Source organism: Homarus americanus, unplaced genomic scaffold (genome assembly GCF_018991925.1).
Source record: "Homarus americanus isolate GMGI-L3 unplaced genomic scaffold, GMGI_Hamer_2.0 scaffold30768, whole genome shotgun sequence".
NCBI classification, from domain to species: Eukaryota; Metazoa; Arthropoda; class Malacostraca; order Decapoda; family Nephropidae; genus Homarus; species Homarus americanus.
This window is the reverse complement of record NW_024746690.1, coordinates 937,696-961,864: the sequence shown is the minus strand read 5'-3', so window position 1 is coordinate 961,864 and position 24,169 is coordinate 937,696. Positions and strand designations below refer to the sequence as shown.

Below are 24,169 nucleotides of genomic sequence, written 5' to 3'. Positions count from 1 at the left end.
GGCGGCAGCGGCGGCGGCAGCAGCAGCAGTGGCGGCAGCGGCGATGTTGGCGGTGGCGGAGGCGGGGATGGCGTGTGTGAGCAATCCCTGTGCCCACGGGGTGTGTGTCGACCAGCTCAACAGGTAGGTGTGTCCTGTCTTGTTGTGGTCAGGCTGGTGACAGACAGACAGACATGACAGACAGGGAGATTACACACACACACACACACACACACACACACACACACACACACACACTCAGTAACCAGGAGTTATTCTCCCGCCCCTACAGCAGTTCATACTCCTGCTACTGTGTGGACGGGTGGACGGGGATGAGGTGTCAGACGAACTGGGATGAGTGTTGGTCGGCTCCCTGTCTCAACGGTGCTACCTGTGTCGACCTGGTGGAGCCTCACCTGCCTCTGTGCCCCGGGATATACAGGTACGTACAGGTATCATCCTTGTCATCCAGGTATAAGAAATTAAGGTGATCGTGTTAATGTTCTGGAGGTGCAGGTGGGTGAGGTGTTGAGAGATTTGTATTTATTTGGAGGTAGGGGGAGGGGGCGGGAGGAGGAGAAAGAGTTGGGGAAGGGGGAGGGGGAGAGGGGAGGAGAAAGAGTCGGGGTAGGGAAGGGGAGGGGGAGGAGAAAGAGTCGGGGTAGGGGAAGGGGAGGGGTAGGAGAAAGAGTCGTAGGGAAGGGGAGAGGGGAGGAGAAGAGTAGTAGGGGAAGGGGAGAGGGCAGAAAGACGGGGTAGGGAAGGGGAGGGGGAGGAGAAAGAGTCGGGGCCACGGTGCAGTTAAAGGGATTTCTCGTTAAGTTTTCTCGCCTAGATAACACGATATAAGGATTTCGTTAGTAAACATCCTGTCCATTGAGAACAGAGTCAGTCCCGCTGGTAAGGTCAATTAGGTGTGTATAGCCATGAACATATGCCTTATGTTCATGGCTACACAGTCACATGCCTACACACACACACACATGAGGGGGAGGAAGAGGATGTCGCGTGAGTAAGGCGTTTAGTCATCCAATTCTCTATCTTATCCACTGGGTTCGAAAGGTCACAGGTCACAACTTTATAAAATTGTCACTACCCTTTGTCAGTCAGTAGTAGATAGATAGATAGATAGATAGATAGATAAATAGATAGATAGATAAATAGATAGATAGTTTAGTTAGAGGAAGGGAAGTTAGAAGTAAGTAAACAAAGCGGGTGATGAGTGTCTTACAACCCATAAAGTTGTCGTAGAGGAGACGTGATAGCACTTGTTATACCATTACCAATGAGATGTTTCTTCCCTTTATTCTCTCGTCTCTTCCTTCCTTATTTCCTTCCGCCTCCCTCCTCCCCCCTCCTCCGTCCTTCCTTTACTTTCCCCTTCCTCCTCTCCTCCCCCTCACTTTCCCTCCCTCCTCATTCCCCTCACTTTCTCCCCCTCCCCCACCCCTTACTTTCCCTTCCTAATGGCTCTTGTGAGGGAACCCTGGATAACAAGCTCTGATGATAGGGAAGGTCATCATCATGTTTAGGTTCTTCCCCTCACACTGGCCAGAGCTCCTTCCTTCCTTCCTTCCTTCCTTTCCTTCCTTCCTTCCTCATTTTTTTTCTTGCCTCTTTATGGACCAATTCATCTCTCTCCTTCCTTCCCCCTCCTCCTTCCTTCCCTTTCTTCCTTCCCCACTGTCCTCCTTCCTTCCATCATTCTCTCCTTACCTTTGTCATCATACTGTCTCTCTCCCTCCTAACTAACTACCAACCTACCTGTAGCACCTTCAGGGGAATACTACCTGTACAGTAATTAACCATCACCTCCCTCCGGCACCTTCAGGAGAGTTCTGCGAGGCGGAGATCAACGAGTGCCACAGTAATCCGTGCCAGAATAACGGCACCTGCCATGACCTCCTCAACCATTACGTGTGTTCGTGTCCTATAGGATACTCAGGTGGGTCCTTCATCCTTAATTAGTATTTCCATCCTTATTGACGTGTTTGTAATATTTATATAAGAGTTATTGTTCATTATAGTATTTAAATTGATGTGCGAAGTTAAGTCTCACTGTATTGGCCGGCTGTAATAATAATAATAATAATAATAATAATAATAATAATAATAATAATAATAATAATAATAATAATAATAATAATAATAATAATAATAATAATATAATAATAATAATAATATGGCCCAGTAGGATTGGATCAGTGAGTCAGTCAGGCTGGCGTGAGGGGGTTTAATCATCAGGTGAAATAAACTGAGGTGTCTGAACTTCACCTGATCAATAAATTCGCCACACACACACACACAAGGTAGTCTTGTTCTCTCAGGTGTAAACTGTGAGATTGACGTGAGTGTGTGTAACGCCTCGTCAGTGTGGGCCAGGAATACTCCCAGGTGCTTCAACGGGGGGCTGTGTGTGGACGGCCCTGGCCTCTCCTACACCTGTCTCTGTCAACCAGGTAAGTTCTACACCTGTTTCTGTCCAACCAGGTAAGTTCTACACCTGTTTCTGCCCAACCAGGTAAGTTCTACACCTGTCTCTGTCAACCAGGTAAGTTCTACACCTGTTTCTGTCCAACCAGGTAAGTTCTACACCTGTCTCTGTCAACCAGGTAAGTTCTACACCTGTTTCTGTCCAACCAGGTAAGTTCTACACCTGTTTCTGTCCAACCAGGTAATTTATACACCTGTGTTAAACCAGGTAAGTTACACAGGACATAGAAGGTACTGATGTAAGGATACTCATTAGGACGAAGACTAATTAAGATAAGGGAAAGGAGGGCGGGCATGGTGGGTGGAATGGGCCCCTATTGTAATGATTAGCTTAGTTTTGTTTTCTTAGGGGGGGGGGCAGTTGACTTGTAGATGAAATTGTTATTTGTTCTTCCAATCGGCAAATAGAGTCTCTCTCTATCTATCTATCTATCTCAATCGACCAATGTTAATTACCAGAAACCCATGCACGTATCTATGCATCCGTCCAAGTATAACTTAGATTAATTTAGTGAAGTGTAATCCCATCAGCCCAGGGTAGAATCACGTGACCGAACCCATCAATCATATGTCTTGCTTTTTTTAACGAGTTCCAGTATAGTCTTAGTGCAATTTAGACGCCATATTTATACGATATCTTTTTCTGGGAAGGACTCAACCTGTTATATGCTATCTTATATCTTCAAGTAGGGGGAATATTCAGTCGATCTTTACGAGGAATATTTACTAAGTCCTCAGTTAGTTAATGGATCTTTATTTGAGGAATATTCAATAGATTTTTAATTATAAGGAATATTTAGCGTGTTTACCTTTGTGACTCAGGAACCAGATATCCTCCCCTGGTAATTAACAGACAGGTAAGGTTGAGTAGTATCACGTTATAGGTAGATTATTATTATTATACCCCGACCAGGAGGTAGTGGGTGACTTAAACCATCAATTCTAATATTATGAACTGTCTGTATATCTCTCAGGTTGTAATGACTATTTTAACTTATTCCACACCTGTATATGACTATTTCCAATTTTATTCGACGGGTGATTAGTACAGATTTAAACCAGCATTTCTACAGCAGTCGGCCATCGCTACAGGATAATACAAGATCCTGTAGAACTAAGCACCAACACCTACAGTATTTCGAGTAGAGGTGACCATTTCTACAGACACAACACAGACGGAACCCTAAAGCAACAGACAGAAGCAACAGACATAACACAGACTCGCCAGGGACCTCCACGTTAACCCTAATTTAGTTAAAAAAGTCATTATGTAAACCGTAATTAAGGTACTGGTTAATAAATGACTCGGAGGAAATTGAACTACGGTACAAAAATGGTAATACTGAGTCTACCGGGGGGTAGCCATACACACACACACACACACACACACACACACGTTAGTTACTGCCTTGAAGAAAGAGTAATGGAAGGGTTTGCTACACGCGAGAAGACAGGTAACGTACAGGTATATTGTATATATCTCTCTTTTTAATCTAACTGAATGAGTAAGACACAGGGTAATAGTGTTCTCCTTCTGTCTGTCTGTCTTTCTTTTTCTCTGTTTCTGTAACTGTCTGTCTCCCTTTGTCTGTTTGTATGTAGCCATGTCCCCCTTGTCTGCCTGTCTATCTGTCTGTCTGCCTGAGTGAAGGAGTAACATATAGAACACTCGAGACTTTATACCACCTCCACCACTCCTTCAGGTTGGGCGGGCCACAGGTGTGAACAGGACGTGAACGAGTGCCTCTTCGATCCCTGCTACAACGCCGCCGTCTGCATTAACATTCCTGGCACCTTCGCGTGTGCCTGCCAGTTCGGTGAGTCCTGTTGACACTCTCTTGCTGCTCCACCGAACCCAGAGATTCAGTCTCGTGAACCCGATGAACCCGTGAAATAGACATTGATGTGTTATTCTGCTCGTGGAGGATTCGGATTCAAGGGGGGTTCGTTGAGCAACTAGAGATACAACAAGAATTGTATTCTCTTCTACAAATAGCTTTACGATTTTGTGTGATACAATATAACACAACAGACGAATGATTTTGACAACCTTACCGAGACAATAGGAGTCGTAGTGTTTATTTTGACATTCATTAGACTCACCTGTAATGATACTTAATGAATTATGTATGTGTATGTATACAAATAGATGAATATAATACAGTAGAGGCATACAGTAATATCCATTATAGTATGTATACATTAGGAACAATACCATATAAATTACAGGTGTATATATTTATAAACATTAGAATATAGCCCTGGTACCCTGTGAGATAGATAATGCGTATAACATTTAACAGGAAGCAGCGAGTAGTATCTTCAATAGTTATCAAACGTTTCCTGTTGCTCACGACACAAGATCCTGTCCCTACAACCCTGAGCTGCTATCTGCTGTTGAAGAATAATACAATATACATTACTTATACAGTATACTTCAATAATACATAGAATGAATTAATAACTCTTGTATACTCGGTTTAATTAGTTGGATTATACATAAATTACATAAGTGGTTCTGTAAATACTGTAATGATGATTTTGATGATAATAATGATAATTTTAATAATGTTAATTATTCTGATGATTAGAAGTACATGAACAAGAGACAAGTTATAATAATAAGTATTATATAAAGAGATGAGAATAATGGGTTAGGTTTGGTTAGGTTAGGTTAGATTGTTGTTAAGTTTGGTTAGGTTAGATTAAGTTAAGTTAAGTTTGGTTAGGTTAGGGTCAACAACACCTCTACCCGCCGAGTCACAACCATTAACCTCCCTCCTCGCTGTCTTCAATAACATAATTACCTGTTATAGATTACCCTTAATTATGTAATCTGCTCTACTAAATTATATCTCACCTGTTCAGTCTTGTGTGCACTCTCTGACCCCTTGTGTGCACATTTAGTCTCATATGTACAGTCAGTCCTCTATGTGTACGCATTTATTTTTTGATCATATAGCCTAACCAAACCTAACCTAACCCTAATAGTGTGTCGTTCTGATGTAGTGTGTGTGTATCATGGTAACCCTCCTCCTCCTCCTCCTCCTCGCCTTCTTCCTACTCCTACTCTTTTTCTTCCTCCTTCTTTTTCTACCCTTTCTCTTCCCCTTCCTCCTCGTCCTTTTTCTTCATCTTCTACTCCTCCTCCTGCTGCCCCTTCGTCAGGAAACACATGTGTACAGAGGCAATGGTGTCCTGGAGCACAATTAGAGTCAGGAAATAGCTTTTATCACTGACTAATAATTGTGTATCATCCTCCTCTTCTTCCCCTTCCCTTCCTTTCTACCTTTCCTTCTACGGCGCCTTCGTCAGGGTACACGGGTGCACTATGCGAGGAGGCGGTGGTGTTCTGCGAGGCCAACCCGTGTCATAATGGCGCCCTCTGTGTTATGGAAGATCACAACGCCACCTGTTACTGTGTTCCGGACTATCACGGCTCCCAGTGCCAGGACCAGTACGATGATTGCCTGCCTTACGCCCCCAGGTATGTGCTGTGAGGTGTAGGAACACACACACACACACACACACACTAACCCAACCATTCCTATCCACCACCATCACCACAGTCATCACCACAATCATCATCACTACCATCACCACGATCATCACCACTACCAACACCACTACCAACACCACCACCATTGCCATAAATCATTCGACGTCATGTATTCCGGGTTTCTGATTCAAGATCTCTCGTTCCCAGGTGTATGAACGGTGGGAAATGCATCGACGGGGTGGACAGCTTCTTCTGCAGTTGTCCCAACTCCACCTCGGGGGTACTGTGCCAGTGTGTCACCACCGCTGACGGACAGTCTTGCGAGCAGCTTCCTCATTGGTTCCAAGACAAACCTTTTCAGCCACTCGATACCACTGAAAAAGATATCTTTCACCAGTGGTATAATATCAGTCGTGTGTTAAATGAGTCCACAACAGAATATTTTCCTTCCCCGACGTCGACAGACGAGACTTATGTTTACCCGACAAGTTCTGTTGATATCTTGACTTACGTTTTATTCCCCAGTGAGACTGTTCCTCCCAGCTATGAGTTCGTGTCGAGTATATCGCCCACCATACCCCGGGAGGCTAAAGACTTTCCAACGACGTCTTCTGTGATAAGTGCCAAAGAGTCGCCAGTTTATAGCGAGCTTGAGTCCGCCAGTGTGCCTTACCCTTCCAGTGAATTGTTCCATGACATCGTCCCCTCCGCGAGTCTCTTTCCCTCCACAATAGAATGGAGTGAATTTTGGTCAATGCAACCATCGCCAGTGCTTCCAGTCCCGCCTTCCTCACTCGTTGTCGAGGATACCCCTGTGTTGTCCTCTGAGTTGGTGACCACGACGCCTGTGCCACACCTCACCCCCACGCACGTCCTTGAGGGCTCCTTCCTCACGCCCTCAGTGGAACTTGTATCTTTGTCTCTTGTGTCCGGGTTCGACGTAAGTACCACGCCTATTTTCGGTTCAGTGCCTACCCTAGAGCCCACTCCCGCGCTCACTCTCGCCAGTAGCTTGCTAGAGCCCGCGACCTCTGTCCTCATAGATGCTACAGCTTCCCCGCAAACCTTTACTTACGACATAACCAACGCGACGTTCCTGCCAGGTGATGACGGGTCCGGGAACCAAACCTCTACCCCTGAGGCTGACTTAGCTAGCACACCTCCCACCCCTACACCGGGAGACGACCTGACCAGTGTTACTCAAGACCTTATAACCGCTGTGCCCCTCACCACAGAACTTCCCGAAAATGACACTAGTTACCCCAATTGAAGGTGAAGTGTTGAGCACCACCGAGGACACTACCCTGAGCTCCGAACTTCCCCCGTTCACCCCCTACACCTCCCCACCAACTGATGCTGTTACTGACACCGACTTATGGGTGTCCACTGAAGCCACGACCCAAGAGGTGAGCGTCACTACCGAACCTTTCACCTCCACCTATGATTCTGTCAACATTACCCAGGTGACGGCAGCCACTACTCCAGGGTACGAGGACACGGGAGGGCCCACCAACGTGTCCCTGATCACAACACCGCCAGATTATGAAGACACGGGAGGTACCATAGATACTACTCCACCTACAGATGGTTTAGTTACCCCGTCCACGCCAGACATCCTCACGGAGATTTCCACGTCAACGTTTTACGCAACAACGGAAGTAGATACGAACATAACTTACATAACTATGGAGTATAACGTCACCTCTCCTCTACCTGCTGATGTATATAATGAAACTGTCACACCGCCACCAGGCTTTGAAACAACAGCCGAGGTGACAGTACATGTAGAAACCACGAAGGAGACAGTAACAGAGACAGTAACAGAGACAGTCACCCCACCACTTACCACACAGGCCACAACTCCGACAGGTGTGACTGTCTATGACAATATCACGACTGAGGTGACCAGCATCCCCGGGACAGAGTCGACTGACGTCACCGTATATAATGAATCATTAACGACAGGTGTACCGCTGTTTAACGAGTCAGTTCTCGTCACAGATGTCTTGCCATATAACGACTCATACACTCCAAGTATAACTACGCTGATCGATTCATTATTTACGAGAGATTTTATCGCCACAAATGCGTCCTTCACGACAGACGTAACGCTGTTTAATGCTTCCCTTACGACAGAGACCGCATTAGTGAATGATTCTCTTACTACGGAACTCTCGACTTACGACACTACGCCCACAAGCGAGTTTTACCCCACAGTCAACACTTCCATACACGCCCCGTATTACACCACCATATTCTCTTACGTCACTGAGAAGACAACATTTAATGCCTCTCTTGCCGTCGACCAAACGACTCCAGACGACTATTTTATTACCGTAAACGACAGTTACACGACAGACATGACGACCTACAGTACTGATAGTGCAGTGGAAATTCCGCCTTCGGTAACACCTACTGCAGAGGCGCCACTGATAGACGCACTCCGGCCTGTGACTCAAGTTCCACCCTCCACTGAAAAGGGACCACAAACCTCAGTAGCGACGGAGGTGGACACTGAGCCAACAGGCGTGACTACTGATGGTGTAGTCGACACACGAACCACGACAGCTATAGTTCCAGCCACGCCACCGACCACTGGCTTAATAGACATGTTCACCTTGGTGACTGAGCCCGCTGAAGATATCGAGAATGTCACACTACCCGACTATGAGTATCTTCATAATGTCTCCTTGAACGGGGTTAATATTACCACGACAGCAGTTTCTTCCATTGCATCAGAGGTTCCATTGTCTCCTCCACCTGAAGGACCTTTGCTTCCTCCCTCGACGAGTGAGTCCACTACTGAGAGCTCACAAACACCCACCCCCACCTTTCCCCCCTCTTCCTTCCCTCCCACCACACCCACTTCTCTCGTCAGCCTCACCACTACGGAACCCAACATTACATTCCAGATAACTGAGACGCTCACACCGCCCACGCCCACCTCCGAAGTGGACACCACGACTGGACCTGGTGAGCGTGACTACACTGCCAGTTTCAGTGTCAAGGACCCTGTGTTTGACACCACGTCGCAGACACCAATTCAGCTTCCCAAGACTACCACCAGTATGACCCCTACGACCACCAGTATGACCCCCACGACCACCAGTATGACCCCCACGACCACCAGTATGACCCCCACGACCCCCAGTATGACACCTACGAGCCCCAGAGACCTACACACTGTAACACAGCCGGGTGCGACCATCGTTACGCCTGTCACGCCCACGGAGACTCAAAGTGATCAGCCGACAGCTGTGGCGTGTGGGACCGGCTTCTGCCGCAACCGGGGCGTGTGCGTCCTCCGCGACGGTAACTACACTGTGAGTATAGCCGCCGCCCTTACCACCTGCAGGGTATCTGTAGCTCAGAATAGATACAAGTAAATTGAATGACTCACGACTCAGCTAAGTGTTCACACTGAATTAATATGTTGTTGGGAATGATTGTGACTTAAGAATTCATTTTGTATACTGTTAATTAAAGCAAGTTAATTAGTGTTTTTAGTTTAACAACTTTATTGGTAGAACTTGGAGTACAGTTTACCTATTCTGAATAATTCAGTCAGGATTTAACACTGCGGGTGATATCACTGTTCACTGCCACGCAGGACAGAGGTTCATATACATTAGAAGTCATATTCTGTTTGAGGACTAATAAGTGTGGACCAGCAGCAATTTTGGATAAACCACAAGAATGTCCTCAAGCACTCCTGATTCAATGTAGTAATTACATAGTTAATTAAGCACGTTATTGCTGTCGTAGCTGTCTTGTCTTTCTACACATTTCGTCTCTCTCTCTCTCTCTCTTGATCCTCCGCACACAGACATGAAAGAGAATTCCAGATAATTCAAACAGAGACTTACTGAGCCCCGCTAGCTACTCTTCTAAAGTATTTTTTGGGGTCGAGTCAGTCAGTGAGTGAGTGAGAGTTGTGAACTCTTGAAAAAATCTGCCGGAAACCGTTGTGACGGCACCGAGTGTGAGAGTGTGAGTTCTTTCAAGACCAGACTTGACCAACACTGACGCAAGTACAGATATATTCAGGAGCCAGTACATGTCCAGTACATGTCAACAGTACGTAACAGAGACGTGGCCGACCATCCAAGCCGCTAACGAGCCGATCAGTGGCGAAGAAAATAAACCATAAGAACACACCTCCCAGGTATCGTTAAGATGTTTAATCATCAGGTGAAATAACCTTGGGTGCCTAATCTTCACGTGATCTGACCATCTGTATAAATATCTTGCCTGAGAATGTATTTGGTTGTCAAGATGAAGTTTGATCTTGTAGACAACGAGATGCTGTATACAGAGACTTAAAATGAAGACTGGTGGGTAGCACTATAGGTAGAGACGAGGAACGGGAGATAGGGCCTTGTAGGACACCAGGAATCATTCAGTTCCGGGCGTCACTAAAACTGTCTTTAAACTGAATCATCTTAACTGAATATATAACAAAAAATGCGGACTTCACTGGCTGCCTTAAGCTACAACACAGATGGATTCTCAATAGTTCGTAGGTTGATTTTTTCCTCGTAATTGGTAATTAAAGAACGCAGCTGACTGACTCGCTAACAGATACCGCTTGAATGACATCCGAATTACACTGGGACTCTACTTGATAGCGTCCTACATAGAACCAATAAAAGACAGAAAAGAGACAGGAATAAGGGAGAGAATAAAGAGAAAAGACAAGAGAGGGAGAGAGAGAGTGAATTTAAAACAGACAGAAATAAATAGACTTAATTCCTATAAGAGTAGAGAGTGTGTGTGGTGACTGCACAGTTGGAATGGCACCTGGAGGAAACCCATCCTGTGTGGTAATAGCCTCGCTTATCACCATCCCGACTCAAGGTACGACTGCATCTCAACTCTTTCTTATCCATGAAAGATAGATAACGTGACCAGGAAATAAGATATCTAATAACTTTTCTTAGATATCTTTGCTCGAATCTGTTTTAGTTTGTTTGCCTGTACTGTCTCTCTTGGTTTGTTGTTTGATCTGAAGATGGCTCGTGGTGGTGGTGATTGATGGTGGTGATAATAATGGTGGTGGTAGTGGTTGATGGTGGCGTTGATAGTGGTGGTGGTGGAAATGTAACCTCTTAGCCATACTTACAAACTTTAATACTATTATTATTTTTTTCTTGTGATCTACGATTTATTTTCTTCTTTTTTTAATTAGAAGGATAACATCGGGAGCCTTGTTAAATAAGGCAGATGTTAAAAACGCGTCTTATTTATCCCAAAACTACGTGAAGATTAGACACCCGAGCTTATTCCACCCTAACGTTACCTGAAGGGAATGGGTTAGATTAGGTTAGGTTAGTAGCGTTTGGGTGTTTTAATCATTAGGTGAAATAACAAGGGTGTCTAATCTTCAGGTGATCCATCCCCCCCCCCCTCCCTATACACTCAACACATTGACTCTTGTTCGTCCGTCTCTTGAGGGGGGGGGGTGTATTGGGGTCAGGGGTGTATTGGGGTCAGGGGAAAGGGTGACAGCTATTCCACTGATAAGCTCTATTGACTCACTGATGATTCATACAGGTTATCGAGGTGTTGAATCTGTGATATTGGTGATCTGTCAGGTGTTACGATTGTCCCAGGTGATGGTGGTGATAGTGGCCCCCTTTGAATAGGTTTTACTGATAGGCTTATAATAACATCAGTAAATTAGCTGATCCACAGGTTAATTGATTGACTCCGAGTGACCTGAATGACCTGAGCCATCAACTGAATGACCGCCATCCTCTCACCCCCCAGTGTCAGTGTCCCTTCAACTACCGAGGAGCCTCCTGTGAAGTCTACGTGTACATCAATAAACCTTACTTCGTCGGGGCCTCCTTCCTCGGGATCAACGTTGGCAATATGTCCTTATATCAAGGTGCTCAGGTAAGTAAGGGAGGGGGAGGGTGGTTAGTGGGAGGGGGGGTGATGAGAGGTAAGTTAGGTTAGGTTGGGTTAAGTTAAGTAATCTAGAGCCTTTAATTATTCCGAGTCAATTGTTATCTAAATATGCCTTTATTGTTTTAAGTCAATTGTTACCTAAATTACATCAGGATTTTAATATTTAAAGTAAATTATCACCCCAAAAATATTTCCTGGGGTGTGAAGTGTCCAGGCTCTAATGGGAGTACCTCTGGGTTCCTTCTTCAGGTATACGTGCAGTTCACCTCCCAGGAACCCAATGGCTTAGTGGCTTACAGCGAGGGCCCCAGCGACGCCTTCTTCATGCTACTCCTCAGAAACTCTCTCCTGCAGTTCGTCTTCTCCTGTGGCCTCCAGACAGTATCTTTCCTACAGGGCAACGAGAAGCTCGCCAGTAACCATAGAACTGATGTCTCCGTCAGGTAGGTAATATAAGTGGTATAGGGCGAGTGTTTTGAGGGGGTAGTTTTGTGTGTGTGTGAACTCAATGTCCTCGTGCACCCATAATTTAAACCAAACCTAACCAAACCTAATCTGACCTGACCTAACCTAACCTGACGGAGTGTATTTGTGTCTCTACAGGATGTGGTGGACGCCCTACAGACTCGACGCTCCCTGGGGCCCTGGCAAGTGTAGTGCTTCGATGCAGGTGAGGTTTAACTCTACCAAACAGGGCCGGATTAAGCTTAATAGGGGCCTGAGGGACAGATCAACTTCGGGCCCCCTACCCTCAAGGTATATATATATATATATATATATATATATATATATATATATATATATATATATATATATATATATATATATATATATATATATATATATATATATATATATATATATAACAAAATTTATCAATGATTTCATCAATATTAAGCTTCTGCAAAATAACACATCCAATGTTCATAAGAGACAAATAATTGAGACGTTGCTAGGACATCGTTGAACGAAGTTCATGTTTTATATGCTTCAACTTCGAGAATGTTTGGATTTGGGAGCCCCTTAGAGTCGGGGGGCCTGAGGCCAGTGACTCAAGTGCCTCATGGTTCATCCGGCACTGTAGCCAACTATGGGTTTCCCAGGTGAGATTTTGGTGTTTTTGTGTTATTCTGGAAGTAATAAATTGGTTAAACCCCTCAAATTCCAATTCCGAGAGAAAAGTCTATTTTGGTCAAAATTTACTAAGGTGTAAGACTTGTGTTTTTGGCCAAAAATTTGATTTTGCTGAAAATCTCAGTATATGTACTCCTGAGCATGCTGATTGCAAATCTATGATCCTCGACCACTTGATATATCCACTGTATACTTTACCTAAGTACTGAAGCTTGGTATGTATACTCTCCTTGATATGTACAGTATATAGTGTTTTCAGACTAGACTTAACTACGTGATTATATAAGACTCATAACTACGTAATTAGCTTCCATTGTATACAAATTAGACTCATAACTACGCCATTTTTCGTCTCTCAGGTGAACGGGTCAGCTCCTATCTACAGTGAACAGAGAGCCTCAAGTCGCTGGGTACGGCTGGGTTTGCTATACCTTGGGGGTCTACCTTCCTCCTATTCCTCCCCCCTCGTGGTCAAGGCTGGCTTTCTCCCAAGGCTTAAAGGCTGCGTCTCCTTACTCGAGGTATAAGTCACACGAGTTTAGACGTTTTTTTTCTTTCTTTCCTTTAGACCTTTTGTGTTCCTGTGTTTTATCTCCCCCCACAATCAGTCAATATTTCATCCCCTTCTCGTGTGTGTGTGTGTGTGTGTGTGTGTGTGTGTGTGTCCCCTCAATCTACTCTCTTCCCTCACCTATGTTTTATCGACAGGTAAACGGGCGGGAGATCGACATATGGTTATCGAGTGTGTCAGGGGAGCGTGTGGAGGAGTGTGGGACGGCCCCGTGTCCTCCAGGGTCCTGTTACAACGGTGGATCCTGCGTGCCTGGTCCTGCCCTGTGGTCCTGTAGGTGTCCCCCGGGGTAAGTCCTCCTCATTACAGCAGCTTATTGTCACTTCCTCCTTCTCATTTCCTTCACAGCGGGTTTTGGGGTATTAGTTGGTCTCTCTCTCTCTCTCTCTCTCTCTCAAGTGTTGATTGTGGTGTTGCAGGTACCAGGGAGAATTGTGTGAGCAGGCTGATTGTGGTAGTGGTGAGAGAGACCCATGCCACAGTGGGCAGTGCATTCCTCCTACCCACCACACACACCCACTCTGCCTTTGTCCAACCCATCGTCATGGGCTCTACTGTGAACTAGGTGAGTTGATTATATAAATGACTCATACAACCTCAGCATGGATGATCTACGATGTTATACTGTTATAGATGTTCATGGGTCGTATCATCAAATAGGTTTAATCTTTCTTCCTTATCGTGTGTGTGTCAGAGCGGGTTGTGGAAAGACCTTCATACTCTGGTACCATCGAGGGTTACAGCTCATACTCTGTGTACCGCCTTCACTATGATGTCACCCACACCACGGCGCTCAGGTACCCCCAAATACTCCCTTTATCATGGAAATACACTTAAACTTGTATTTATTTATTACCCAAACTTGTAGTATATCGTCTATCATTTGTTTTCCCTCACATGCGCATTGGGACACTCATTTGTTTTTTTGTGTGTTGGGTCAGGTTGCACTTCACGACGCAGGCGCTGCAGCAGGTGGGATTGATAGCCTATCTAGGTAATAACGTCAGGAGTGCTCGCCAGGACTTCCTCGCCCTTAGCCTCGTCAGGGGACACCTTATGCTCACCTGGGATCTGGGAGCCGGTAAATATATACTCTCTCTCTCTCTCTCTCTCTCTCTCTCTCTCTCTCTCTCTCTCTTATTACTGTATTATCGTTGTTATTGTTTATCACTATTATTATTTCTTCAGGTCCACGAAGGATACTGACGTCAGAAGCCCTAGACACAACATTACACACACACTCGGCGCTGATTGGTCGAAGAGGGCGGGAAGCTTGGCTATTGGTGGACTCCCAGAAAAACATCTCGGCCAAGGCACCCGGTTATCTCTCCTCCCTTAACACCAACAACATGCTATATATCGGTAATAGTCTCAGTGTCTGTCTGTCATACATGTATCACCTCAGGCAGGTTGCTAATTGATATATGTTTAATCCACAAATTATATAGCGGGTGAACAGGTTAGGTCAGGTCAGGTCAGGTCAGCATTAGAGTGTTTAATCATCAAGTGAAATAAACTGAAGTGCAGGTGACCCAAAAATTAAGCTGTGTTGGGGTGGGGGGGGGGGATATAAACAAGTCACTGTTACCTTTGCTGTCTTGTGACCTCTTGACCTCTGTTGGTTGCGGCAGGAGGTCACCCATCGTGGAACATGAGTCATCTCCCGGCGGACATGTGGCGCCATGAAGGATTCCGGGGGTGTGTGTTTGACCTGCGTGTGGCGAGTAGTCCTGCGGGGCCCTGGACGGCACTCAGGATCTCCGGAGGTGCCAATGTGAAGGAGTGTGGCCAGGACGAGTGCCACCATGACTCTTGCTTCAATGGTGGCACTTGCCTTCCCCTCGGTGCCACCATCAGGTATGTTGGCACTTAGTCATTCACCTCCACCACACAACCCTCCACCACCCACCACACAACCCACCACCACACAACCCACCACCACACAACCCACCACCACCCACCACACAGTTCCTCATCTCGAAAAACTAATGATATTCTAAGCTATAATTATTTTGTTTTTATAGGCCTATTAATATATATATATTTTTTAATTAGACAACAACATGGCCGACTGTTTTCGGAGTACAATTCTAAAATCTGAAGGCCTAAAATTGAGGTATTCAAACCTTAACAGGAAGTGGGTAATTAACAGGTACCCAATTAAATCCTTTACCTGCCTAATTAGTACCTGAACATAGAGCCTAATTAGTACCTGACTGCCTGTACACATCCAGTAACTTAGACGAATAAAACTCCTAAGTAAATCACATGTTTCTCTCCTACAGGTGTGAGTGTTCTGTCGGGTGGAAAGGGCTGAGGTGTGAGGTAGCGAGCCACTTGTGTGAGGGCGGAGGGTCGTGTGTCCCCGGCTCGTCGTGTCTGTCAGGCGGGTCACTAGGGACTCAACCCACATGTCTCTGTCAGCTGGGCAGGACGGGGCCGCTGTGTGAGAGAGGTAAATATACTGTGTACACTGATTACTACCTGAACCTCACCTAACCTAACCTAACCTAACCTAACCTAACCCTCTCTCCTACAGTCATCAACATCACAGACCCTCAGTTCTCGGGTAAAGAGTCCTACTTGAGCGTGAGAGCCAGGAACCTTCGTCGGGAATCCCATATAGAGATCTCCTTCAGGCCCTCTCGTCTCGACGGTATCCTCCTTTTGGCATTGCCCAGGACACCCCCGGGAGATTTCATGGCCCTGGCAATTGTCAACGGCACTATGCAGTTCACCTATCACCTGGGTAAGACTGAGGGAGAGAATGGCGGGGTAAGAGAGAGAGAGAGTGAGTCAGATATATAGATAGGCCATGTGCATATGGGGTGCGGAGAGAGAGAGAGAGAGAGAGAGGGAGAGATCCATCACTAACCCCTTCAACATTCCCCCTATATCTTGTGATCAGGATGGCGGGCGCCTGGTCTGGTGGTGGTTCGATCCGAGGGCGTGGTGAAGCTGCAGGAGTGGCAGACGGTGAAGGCATGGCGGCGGGGCGGGGATGGAGCCATTACCTTCAAGGGCACCACCACAAGGGCTCACTCCCCCGCCCCTACACTCACCCTCCTTGATGTACACACCGAATTGTTCCTTGGTCAGTTGTACACGTCATTTTCTATATAAGATCCCTCTGCATATACGTAGTCATGCTTGAGTCTTTTATGCGCATCATCCCTCCTTATATAACGAACCCTTTACCCACCTAGTAATAGTCTATAAAAAAACTAAATTACAAATAATCTTATATTTTTTTTAAGTTTTTAAGTTTTACCCAGGATGAACAACGCACGTTTAGTCAGCTCAGATTCCCATATTTGGTAAACTAAACTGAACTAAGAGAATTTAACCTCCATAATAGCGAGAAATTTAAACAAACGAAACGTAAATTAACTCATATTCTAAAGTTATCTGGCTGTGTCTTTCATCCTGTGAGGAAAAAAATACTCGGGAATTGAGCAGTATTTCTGGGTGAGTTTGTTGACATTTCCTATTGTGTTCGTTGTGTGAGAGATAGTGACTGTTATTGATTTATTTTTGTCTTTTACATTAAAGAATTCATTAACGACGTTTTGATATCATGTGTAAATACAAAGTTGGTTGTGGATAAAATTTATAAATAATATATGATAATAATACAAATAGCAGCTTTACTAATAATAACAATAATAATTTTAATATTAATAAATTCGATAATAATAATAATAATTTTTATAATATAATAATAATAAAAGTAATAATAATGATAATCATAATAATATATTTTATTGAAATATTAATTACTGTACGGTCAACAGTATTTTAGTATTTTAATCTCGATAATTAATATATCCGCTATCTTAGTATTCCGATATATTGTAACCTAACCACACTAACGGGGGTTAGGTTAGGCTGGGTTTGGTTAAGTTGGGTCAGATTAGACCAGTTGTTTTGGTTGGGTTAGGTTAGCGTCAGGTGGTTTAATCATCCCATGAAGTAAGCTTGGGTGCCTAATGTTCAGGTGATTTCCACTAAAGTTGTGTTGTGTGACGCAGGTGGTGTGCCAGACGCTTCCCTTGTGCCTCCTGCTGTGGCTCCTTCAGGCAGTCGGGTTCCCTTCCATGGCTGCTTCAGACAGGTAGGCTCTCTCTCTCTCTCTCTCTCTTTTTCTCTCTCTCTCTCTCTCTCTCTCTCTCTCTCTCTGAACACCTGTAGAGTCACCTTTCCCTTGTAGGTGAAAATCAACGGTGTGGAACGCGACCTGCGGGTGCCTGGTGGGGAGGTGGTGAGGGGTGCCGGGTTGAGCGACTGTGATGGCACCGCGTGTGGCAGTCAGGTGTGTCTCCACGGTGGCACCTGTACCCCCGCCGGTGATACCTTCGTCTGCACTTGCACCGAGGTAAACCACACTCCAGCTGTTTGATCTGAATTAACCTAACCTAACCATAACAGTCTGTGGGTTGAAAATGAAATATCCGTATTAATCACTTCCTTCAGGAATACACAGGAGCGAGGTGCCAACTCTCCCGGGTTTGTCTCGACAACCTGTGTGTCAACGGAGCGACTTGTGTGCCCTCCCAGACCTCCTTCGGTAATAAGAAGAAACGTCGCCACTCTGTGTCTGGCGAAGAGGGAGCAGCCGGGGTAGACACACAGGTCGTAGGACAAGGAGTCGTGAAGGAGGAACACTTTATATGGGAAGATGGAGAAGAAAGTGTGGACAAGAGAGAAGGCGCTGAGTGGGAAGAACTTGTAAGGGAGAACGGAGACTTCATCAGTAAAGATGGAGGCTTAGCTGTTAGCAAGAAAGAAGGGATCGAGAAAGAGGAATTTATCACAATGGAGGACGATTTCCATAAGGAAGAACTTGTCAAAAAGGAAAAGAGCGCCATTTGGAAAGACGGAGACGTTGTTATAAGCAAGAAAGGAGGCATTGAGAGGGACCAGCCTTTGAGGAGACAAGAGGGAATCGTCATACAGGAGGAAGAAGCTGTCCACGTGGATGAAGTGTGGAAGAGGGAAGTGGGAGATGGCAGCTACTACTGTGTCTGTCCTCCCGGGTACTATGGCAGTCGCTGTCAGACAGGTCAGTCTCTCTCTCTCTCTCTCTCTCTCTCTCTCTCTCTCTCTAGAATAATTACTTAGACATGTCAGTTTGTACAGCTGCTTTATATCCGAAACTTTGAAACTTACTTATTCAAAGAGACAGACTGATCAATACTAGCATGAACACACATAGAAGACACTAATCCGGCCATAGAGTACTAGATACTGTTGTCGCCTGCAGGAGGGGAGGTGGGATCTGTCAAGTTCTCTGGCGGGAGCTTTGCCTTAGTGCCTGAGGGACCTTACGGCAGCCCCGCACCGGACACTGACTCCCTGGCACTCAACTTCTCCACCACCGCCACACACGGCCTCCTGCTCTGGCGAGGACAGGTGAGCTCTCATGTGCGAAATATTTTTTTTACCATGATATACGAGGAAGGTTAAGGTAAATAACACTGCGTCTTCCTTCGTCGTGTTGCATTGATTCCCTCCTTCTGATTGCTCACCACATGTCTTACCATGGTTCTCCCATTGTATTAAACTTTATTACAAATTCCAATGTGAATGTTTACACTGTAGCCTTTTGTCGTTGTGCTGCAGGTTGACGTGCCTGGGGAGGACTTCCTGGGCGTGGGCATGTATGGTGGGCGTGTGAAAGTAGTGTGGCATCTAGGTGGGGGCACCCTCGGTCACCTCACCACATCTAGTGAGTCACCTATCTACCTGTGCCCTTGTCAGTCTGCTATCCACACAAGATTGCACAAAAGTCATGTCATCAATGCAGAGGAATATTTTAATTAATCTTATCCCCGAATTGTTGTTAAGAGACTCGAGTTACATTACAGATGCATTGTATTTTTTATTGCCATTTAGAATGATTATGTATTTTAGCTTAATTAATCCCCTGGGTTTTATTATGGACATCGAGTTAACCCTTGAGAATCTGGCCCCAGTACCTTCACCACTATCTCTCAACGCGGAGTGTGTAAGATACTTCTGTTTATGTGTTGTGGTATTTTTGCATCAACTTCCTCTTAAAGTTTCTGGTAGTTAGTTTGGTAACATACTATACTGAAGGAAGTCAAGTGACATCAAGCCTTGTGACATCTCTCTTAAAGTTTGGAGGTGTTTCCATGCGACAATTTTAGAACATTTCTTAAGTAGGTTCCTTCAGTATATCCATGTGTCAGCAGGACCTCCCAGCAAGATAGAGACTAAACACATCCACCCTCATGTTATAATGAATCCCTGGAGGGCCCTTACCTTCCCTTAACGCCCTGAAGAACTTCCTCATAGTCTCCTCCAATATGACATCTTCCATAAGTCAGCGTTTCCCTCAGGGAGTGTGAGGGATGGGAAGTGGCACAGCCTGGTGGTGTCGCGGACGGGTGCCGTGGTTACCGTCTTCCTCGATGGCCGCCCAGATAAGGCCTCGTCGCCCGGCACTTACACACAGATCAATGAGTCTCAAGGTCTTTACGTCGGTAAGTTCTTTATAATAATGATCCTAATAATAAAATAATATATTAACTTCTATAATGACAATAATAGTTTCAATTTTTTATTTTTCATATACATCTACATATGAATGAATGACACAGAAGTACATAGTTTAATAAAGTTACATTACAGGTGGCTTCCCCGCTGACGTGTCTGTCTCCTACGGTACAGAGGGACACTTCGATAGGGCCTTCGTCGGATGTCTAAAGGACCTTTTTGTTCACCAAGGCTCTTCACCTATTAGGTTCTCTTCACTATCCCAGGGTCGAGACCTTCAACCTTGTTCATGAAGAAGTTATCCAAGTGTTGTTAAGGAAACCAATATATACTTGGGTGAAATTTCCATGTACTGTACTGTACTGTCCTGTGGTACAAACAGATGTGTGCGTCACCTTAGCGAAGTTTACTTAATTGTAAAAAGTTCTTTATTGACATTTAATTTTTTCCGTGTTACTGCAACTATTGAAAGATTTATTTAAAAAAGATGACTATCTTAGGCTTTCTTCTATATGTAATAAAGATACTGTTTAAGGAAATATATTTTATCAGCAATAAGTGAACTATGCAACCAATTAACCGTACGCTGTGTTCCAGTGAAAGGTACAGTGCCTATTTCAATGTTACCTACCGTCCATATGTCGGAGACCAAATTATAGAAGCATGTTTATTTCCTGCTTACCTTATTCTAAATGAAATGGAGGAATATTTTGAAAACTTACCATTAAATTAATATTCATAACATCAGAGATATTAAGTTATTGTTAAATGTTCATCACTATAATGCTCTCGACTTGTTGATGAATGCACTTGTCTCATAAAAAGGCATAAATCAAAGCATCAGCAATCCATGTACTGTACAGTGAATTAATGTTAAGACTAATGGTTGTCAACAATGAATTTGCGGTATACCGTATGTACACGTAGCTAAAACAACTATCTGTAAAATTTCGGAGCATATCGACCCCCACCTGCACAGATAGTTGTTTTAGTTACTACAGTACATAAATATAAGGTCATAAATAATGGAACCTCGACTGTTGTGAGGTGGGGAGAAGCTGTCCTGAGAGACTTGAAGCAGGGAGACGCCTCGATATTTTCAGTAAATAGTCAAGGAAGTGTTGACGAGGTGTTGTGGCGGGGAAACCAATAGCAACTGCTGTGAGTTACCATCTATACGCCTAACTTTCTGTCTGGGACACCTATAAAAGGCTTAAGTGTTTAAATATGCGTAGAATGCACTCGAGAATTTGTAGCAGTACACTGATTTCTGCTGCTAGTGCTGGCCGCCATTTGTCACCTCAAGCAGTAGGTGACAAACTGAGTCTCCCCCCTCCATGTCTCTGGTAGCCTAGTCTCCAGCCGGGCGGGACCAATTACTGTGTTCACCCATGTTAAATGACCTGTATCTTAGATAAATTTTTATATTCTGAACAATTCTCTGATTCCCGAAATCAGTCTTTCAGATTTGTTTGGTCTTAACTTTATGGAGTAGCTCTTTAATAGTCTGAGGGTACAATGGACCTATTCCACTGTATCAGGAGTCGGTCTGTCAAATGATTGACGATTGATTACATTAATATAGTTACGTCTTTGGAGACATTACTTCAAAGAATTTTTAGGCAGATATTTCAATCGTAGTTCATGGAACCTGAACTAAACTTGGTTCCAGCGTCAATAATTTAGGAATGGCAGCAGACACACTTGGGTCCGGCTCGCAATTTACACGAGTATTTCGTAACCTGAGTATAAAATAAATGGCCTTCACATAAATGAGATCAAATTCATTAAAGTACACGCACTACGTGAAGAGTAGTTTACAATATACAGTAGTTAAATTTAGGACCGGGCCTGGGCGCTAGCCACAGTCCTGACAATTTATCGTTGAGATACAAAATATTGTATATTTTATAACATTATGTAGCGTTATACTATTAGAATAGATTGCAGGTCTTCATGCAACGATTTTTTATAGCATTGTTACGATCTTTTATAGCTTTATATCCCAGGAGCTGGAGACAGTCTGACTCTTGTCCGTAAAGTTCAAAACATCACTGCCATCTGAGCCTATACGTGTATAGTGATCATTCGTGTTATGACTTTTGTTGTTGTGTTAAATTGCTGTGATAGATGAAATTATTTAATGCAGTTATACTTTGTTAAATTTGTAAAGTTGTTTGTCCGTTACATGAAACAAATACATAACTGATGTAGTACTTTTAAGGTGTTCAACTTTACTGTATATTTCGCCACCATTCGACCTTCAGCCCTACAGTGTCTAATAGTCCCTAACAGAAGTTGATAAAAACAATGTAAGTCATCATGGTGTCCATACAGCATATGGTTGTGTTTTTTTGTGGTAATGAGGTATCAGACATTTACTGTTACAATAATAATAATAATAATAATAATAATCAGTAAAATTGTCATACAGGTTTACAATTGCATCAGTTTTTTATATAAACTATGCAGTTGTACAGTGCAGCTTGAATATAGACAGTACAGGTATACGGTGGAGGTAAGCCGTGGGGGTATACAGTTTCCTGTGTGCCGAGACAGTTCAATTAAACAATGGTAAACAGTAAGGCATATGACTAAGGATAGCCAACAAAGCTGCCAGGTGCTTATTCCCCATAACAAACTCTGTAATGTGTATTGAGTTATAAGTAACAAAAGGATGAATTTTAAGGTTTTTATAAGAATTTGTTATGAATTATTACATGTAGTGTTATAAACAGTGGCTATTACCTTTAATACGCTTTTTATATAAGGTACACAAATGTGGAGGAAACATTCTTACCTTACGGTGCCCTGTATGAGTGATTGAGTGAATACACAAATTAGACAATGAACATGACGAAAGTTAACTTAACCACACCTTTGTTTGGGCACCGAATTAGCTAAGCACCATTGCAATCCAAAGGCAACGGGAACAAATTCATTTCAACGTTTTAATCGTCCATTTTGGTACATAGATTTATGTCAACGTTTATATCATCAAGCGGTATCTCTTGTGTTGACGTAGATGATCTAGGGATAATCAACATGCTTTTAAACTTTACCTTCCTAGTGAAAGAATTATCCTAGTGTATGACTTTTTTTTAGATTTTAATGTTACTGAAGAAAGTTTTCCAAATGTGTTCCATCTGAAAAGTTAATTTCCAAAACATGAGAGGCGGCATTTTTATCTGTTAATAACAATATTAGGAATATATATTGTTTTCCGACATAACGGATTAATTCCTGTCTTGATGATATGAAACGCATATCCTATCATGGTGAACCGCATCTTGGAAATTAACTCTTCGGTTTATAACCTGACAATCATAACACCTGAGGATGAGTATGACGTCATTAGAGGAGGGGGTCTGGGGTGTCAATCAAGGGGTCTGGTTGTGACGTCTAAAAGGAAGGTCATGACATAACACGTGAAAATACAATTATGACGTCACAAGCCTTGGGGCCTTTTATTTAGTATAACTTGTGCCAAACTTTTCTTTTACCCTAATAAAACTAAATAAAAATGGCTTACGAATTTTATTAAACAGATTAAATACTGCTTGTATTTTTAATAAACGAGGATTTTTTGTGCTTTGGCTTTTCAAGATCCTCTTCTCCCCCGCAGTGTGAAAGATAAGTTTATTGTATATATATATATATATATATATATATATATATATATATATATATATATATATATATATATATATATATATATATATATATGTGTGTGTATAACCTAGAGTCCTAGACTATATCAACCCAATTTATAAACTATCAGTCCCCAGACATAATTCAGTACACAGCTACCAAACTCAATCACTAGCAACTCAACCATTATCACAAACAGTCAACTACAAATGCACAAAAAAGCCTACATTACAAAAACAGAAAAGCTGCACGAGGGTGCCTGAACGTTTGCCTGCCAACACAACAAGTTAGACGATAAAGCACATCCAGTGTCGTAATGTAGAGATAACATTGACGGGTTCTTTCTCACCCAACAAGCCTCGTTGAGAAAATAGTGTCATTCAAGATTTGCATCCACAAAGTAAGCTTAT

At 43.8% G+C, this 24,169-nt stretch overlaps 1 protein-coding gene across 1 annotated transcript; it reads left to right on the top strand.

Moving 5' to 3' along the window:
* LOC121879392 (protein eyes shut-like) lies at window positions 1-23,700 on the top strand. Its single transcript, XM_042386010.1, is given in 29 exon segments — window positions 1-123; window positions 272-385; window positions 387-421; window positions 1,811-1,924; window positions 2,307-2,438; window positions 4,176-4,289; window positions 5,788-5,959; window positions 6,179-7,234; window positions 7,236-9,294; window positions 11,741-11,869; window positions 12,134-12,327; window positions 12,488-12,554; window positions 13,378-13,539; window positions 13,727-13,878; window positions 14,009-14,154; window positions 14,284-14,386; window positions 14,531-14,670; window positions 14,778-14,951; window positions 15,221-15,446; window positions 15,875-16,044; window positions 16,129-16,338; window positions 16,498-16,683; window positions 17,621-17,703; window positions 17,800-17,964; window positions 18,063-18,651; window positions 18,853-19,001; window positions 19,212-19,317; window positions 19,952-20,095; window positions 20,244-23,700. Coding segments are annotated over 29 exon segments (7,329 nt in total). The 5' UTR covers window positions 1-43; the 3' UTR covers window positions 20,402-23,700.
* Window positions 23,701-24,169: the final 469 nt, after the last annotated feature.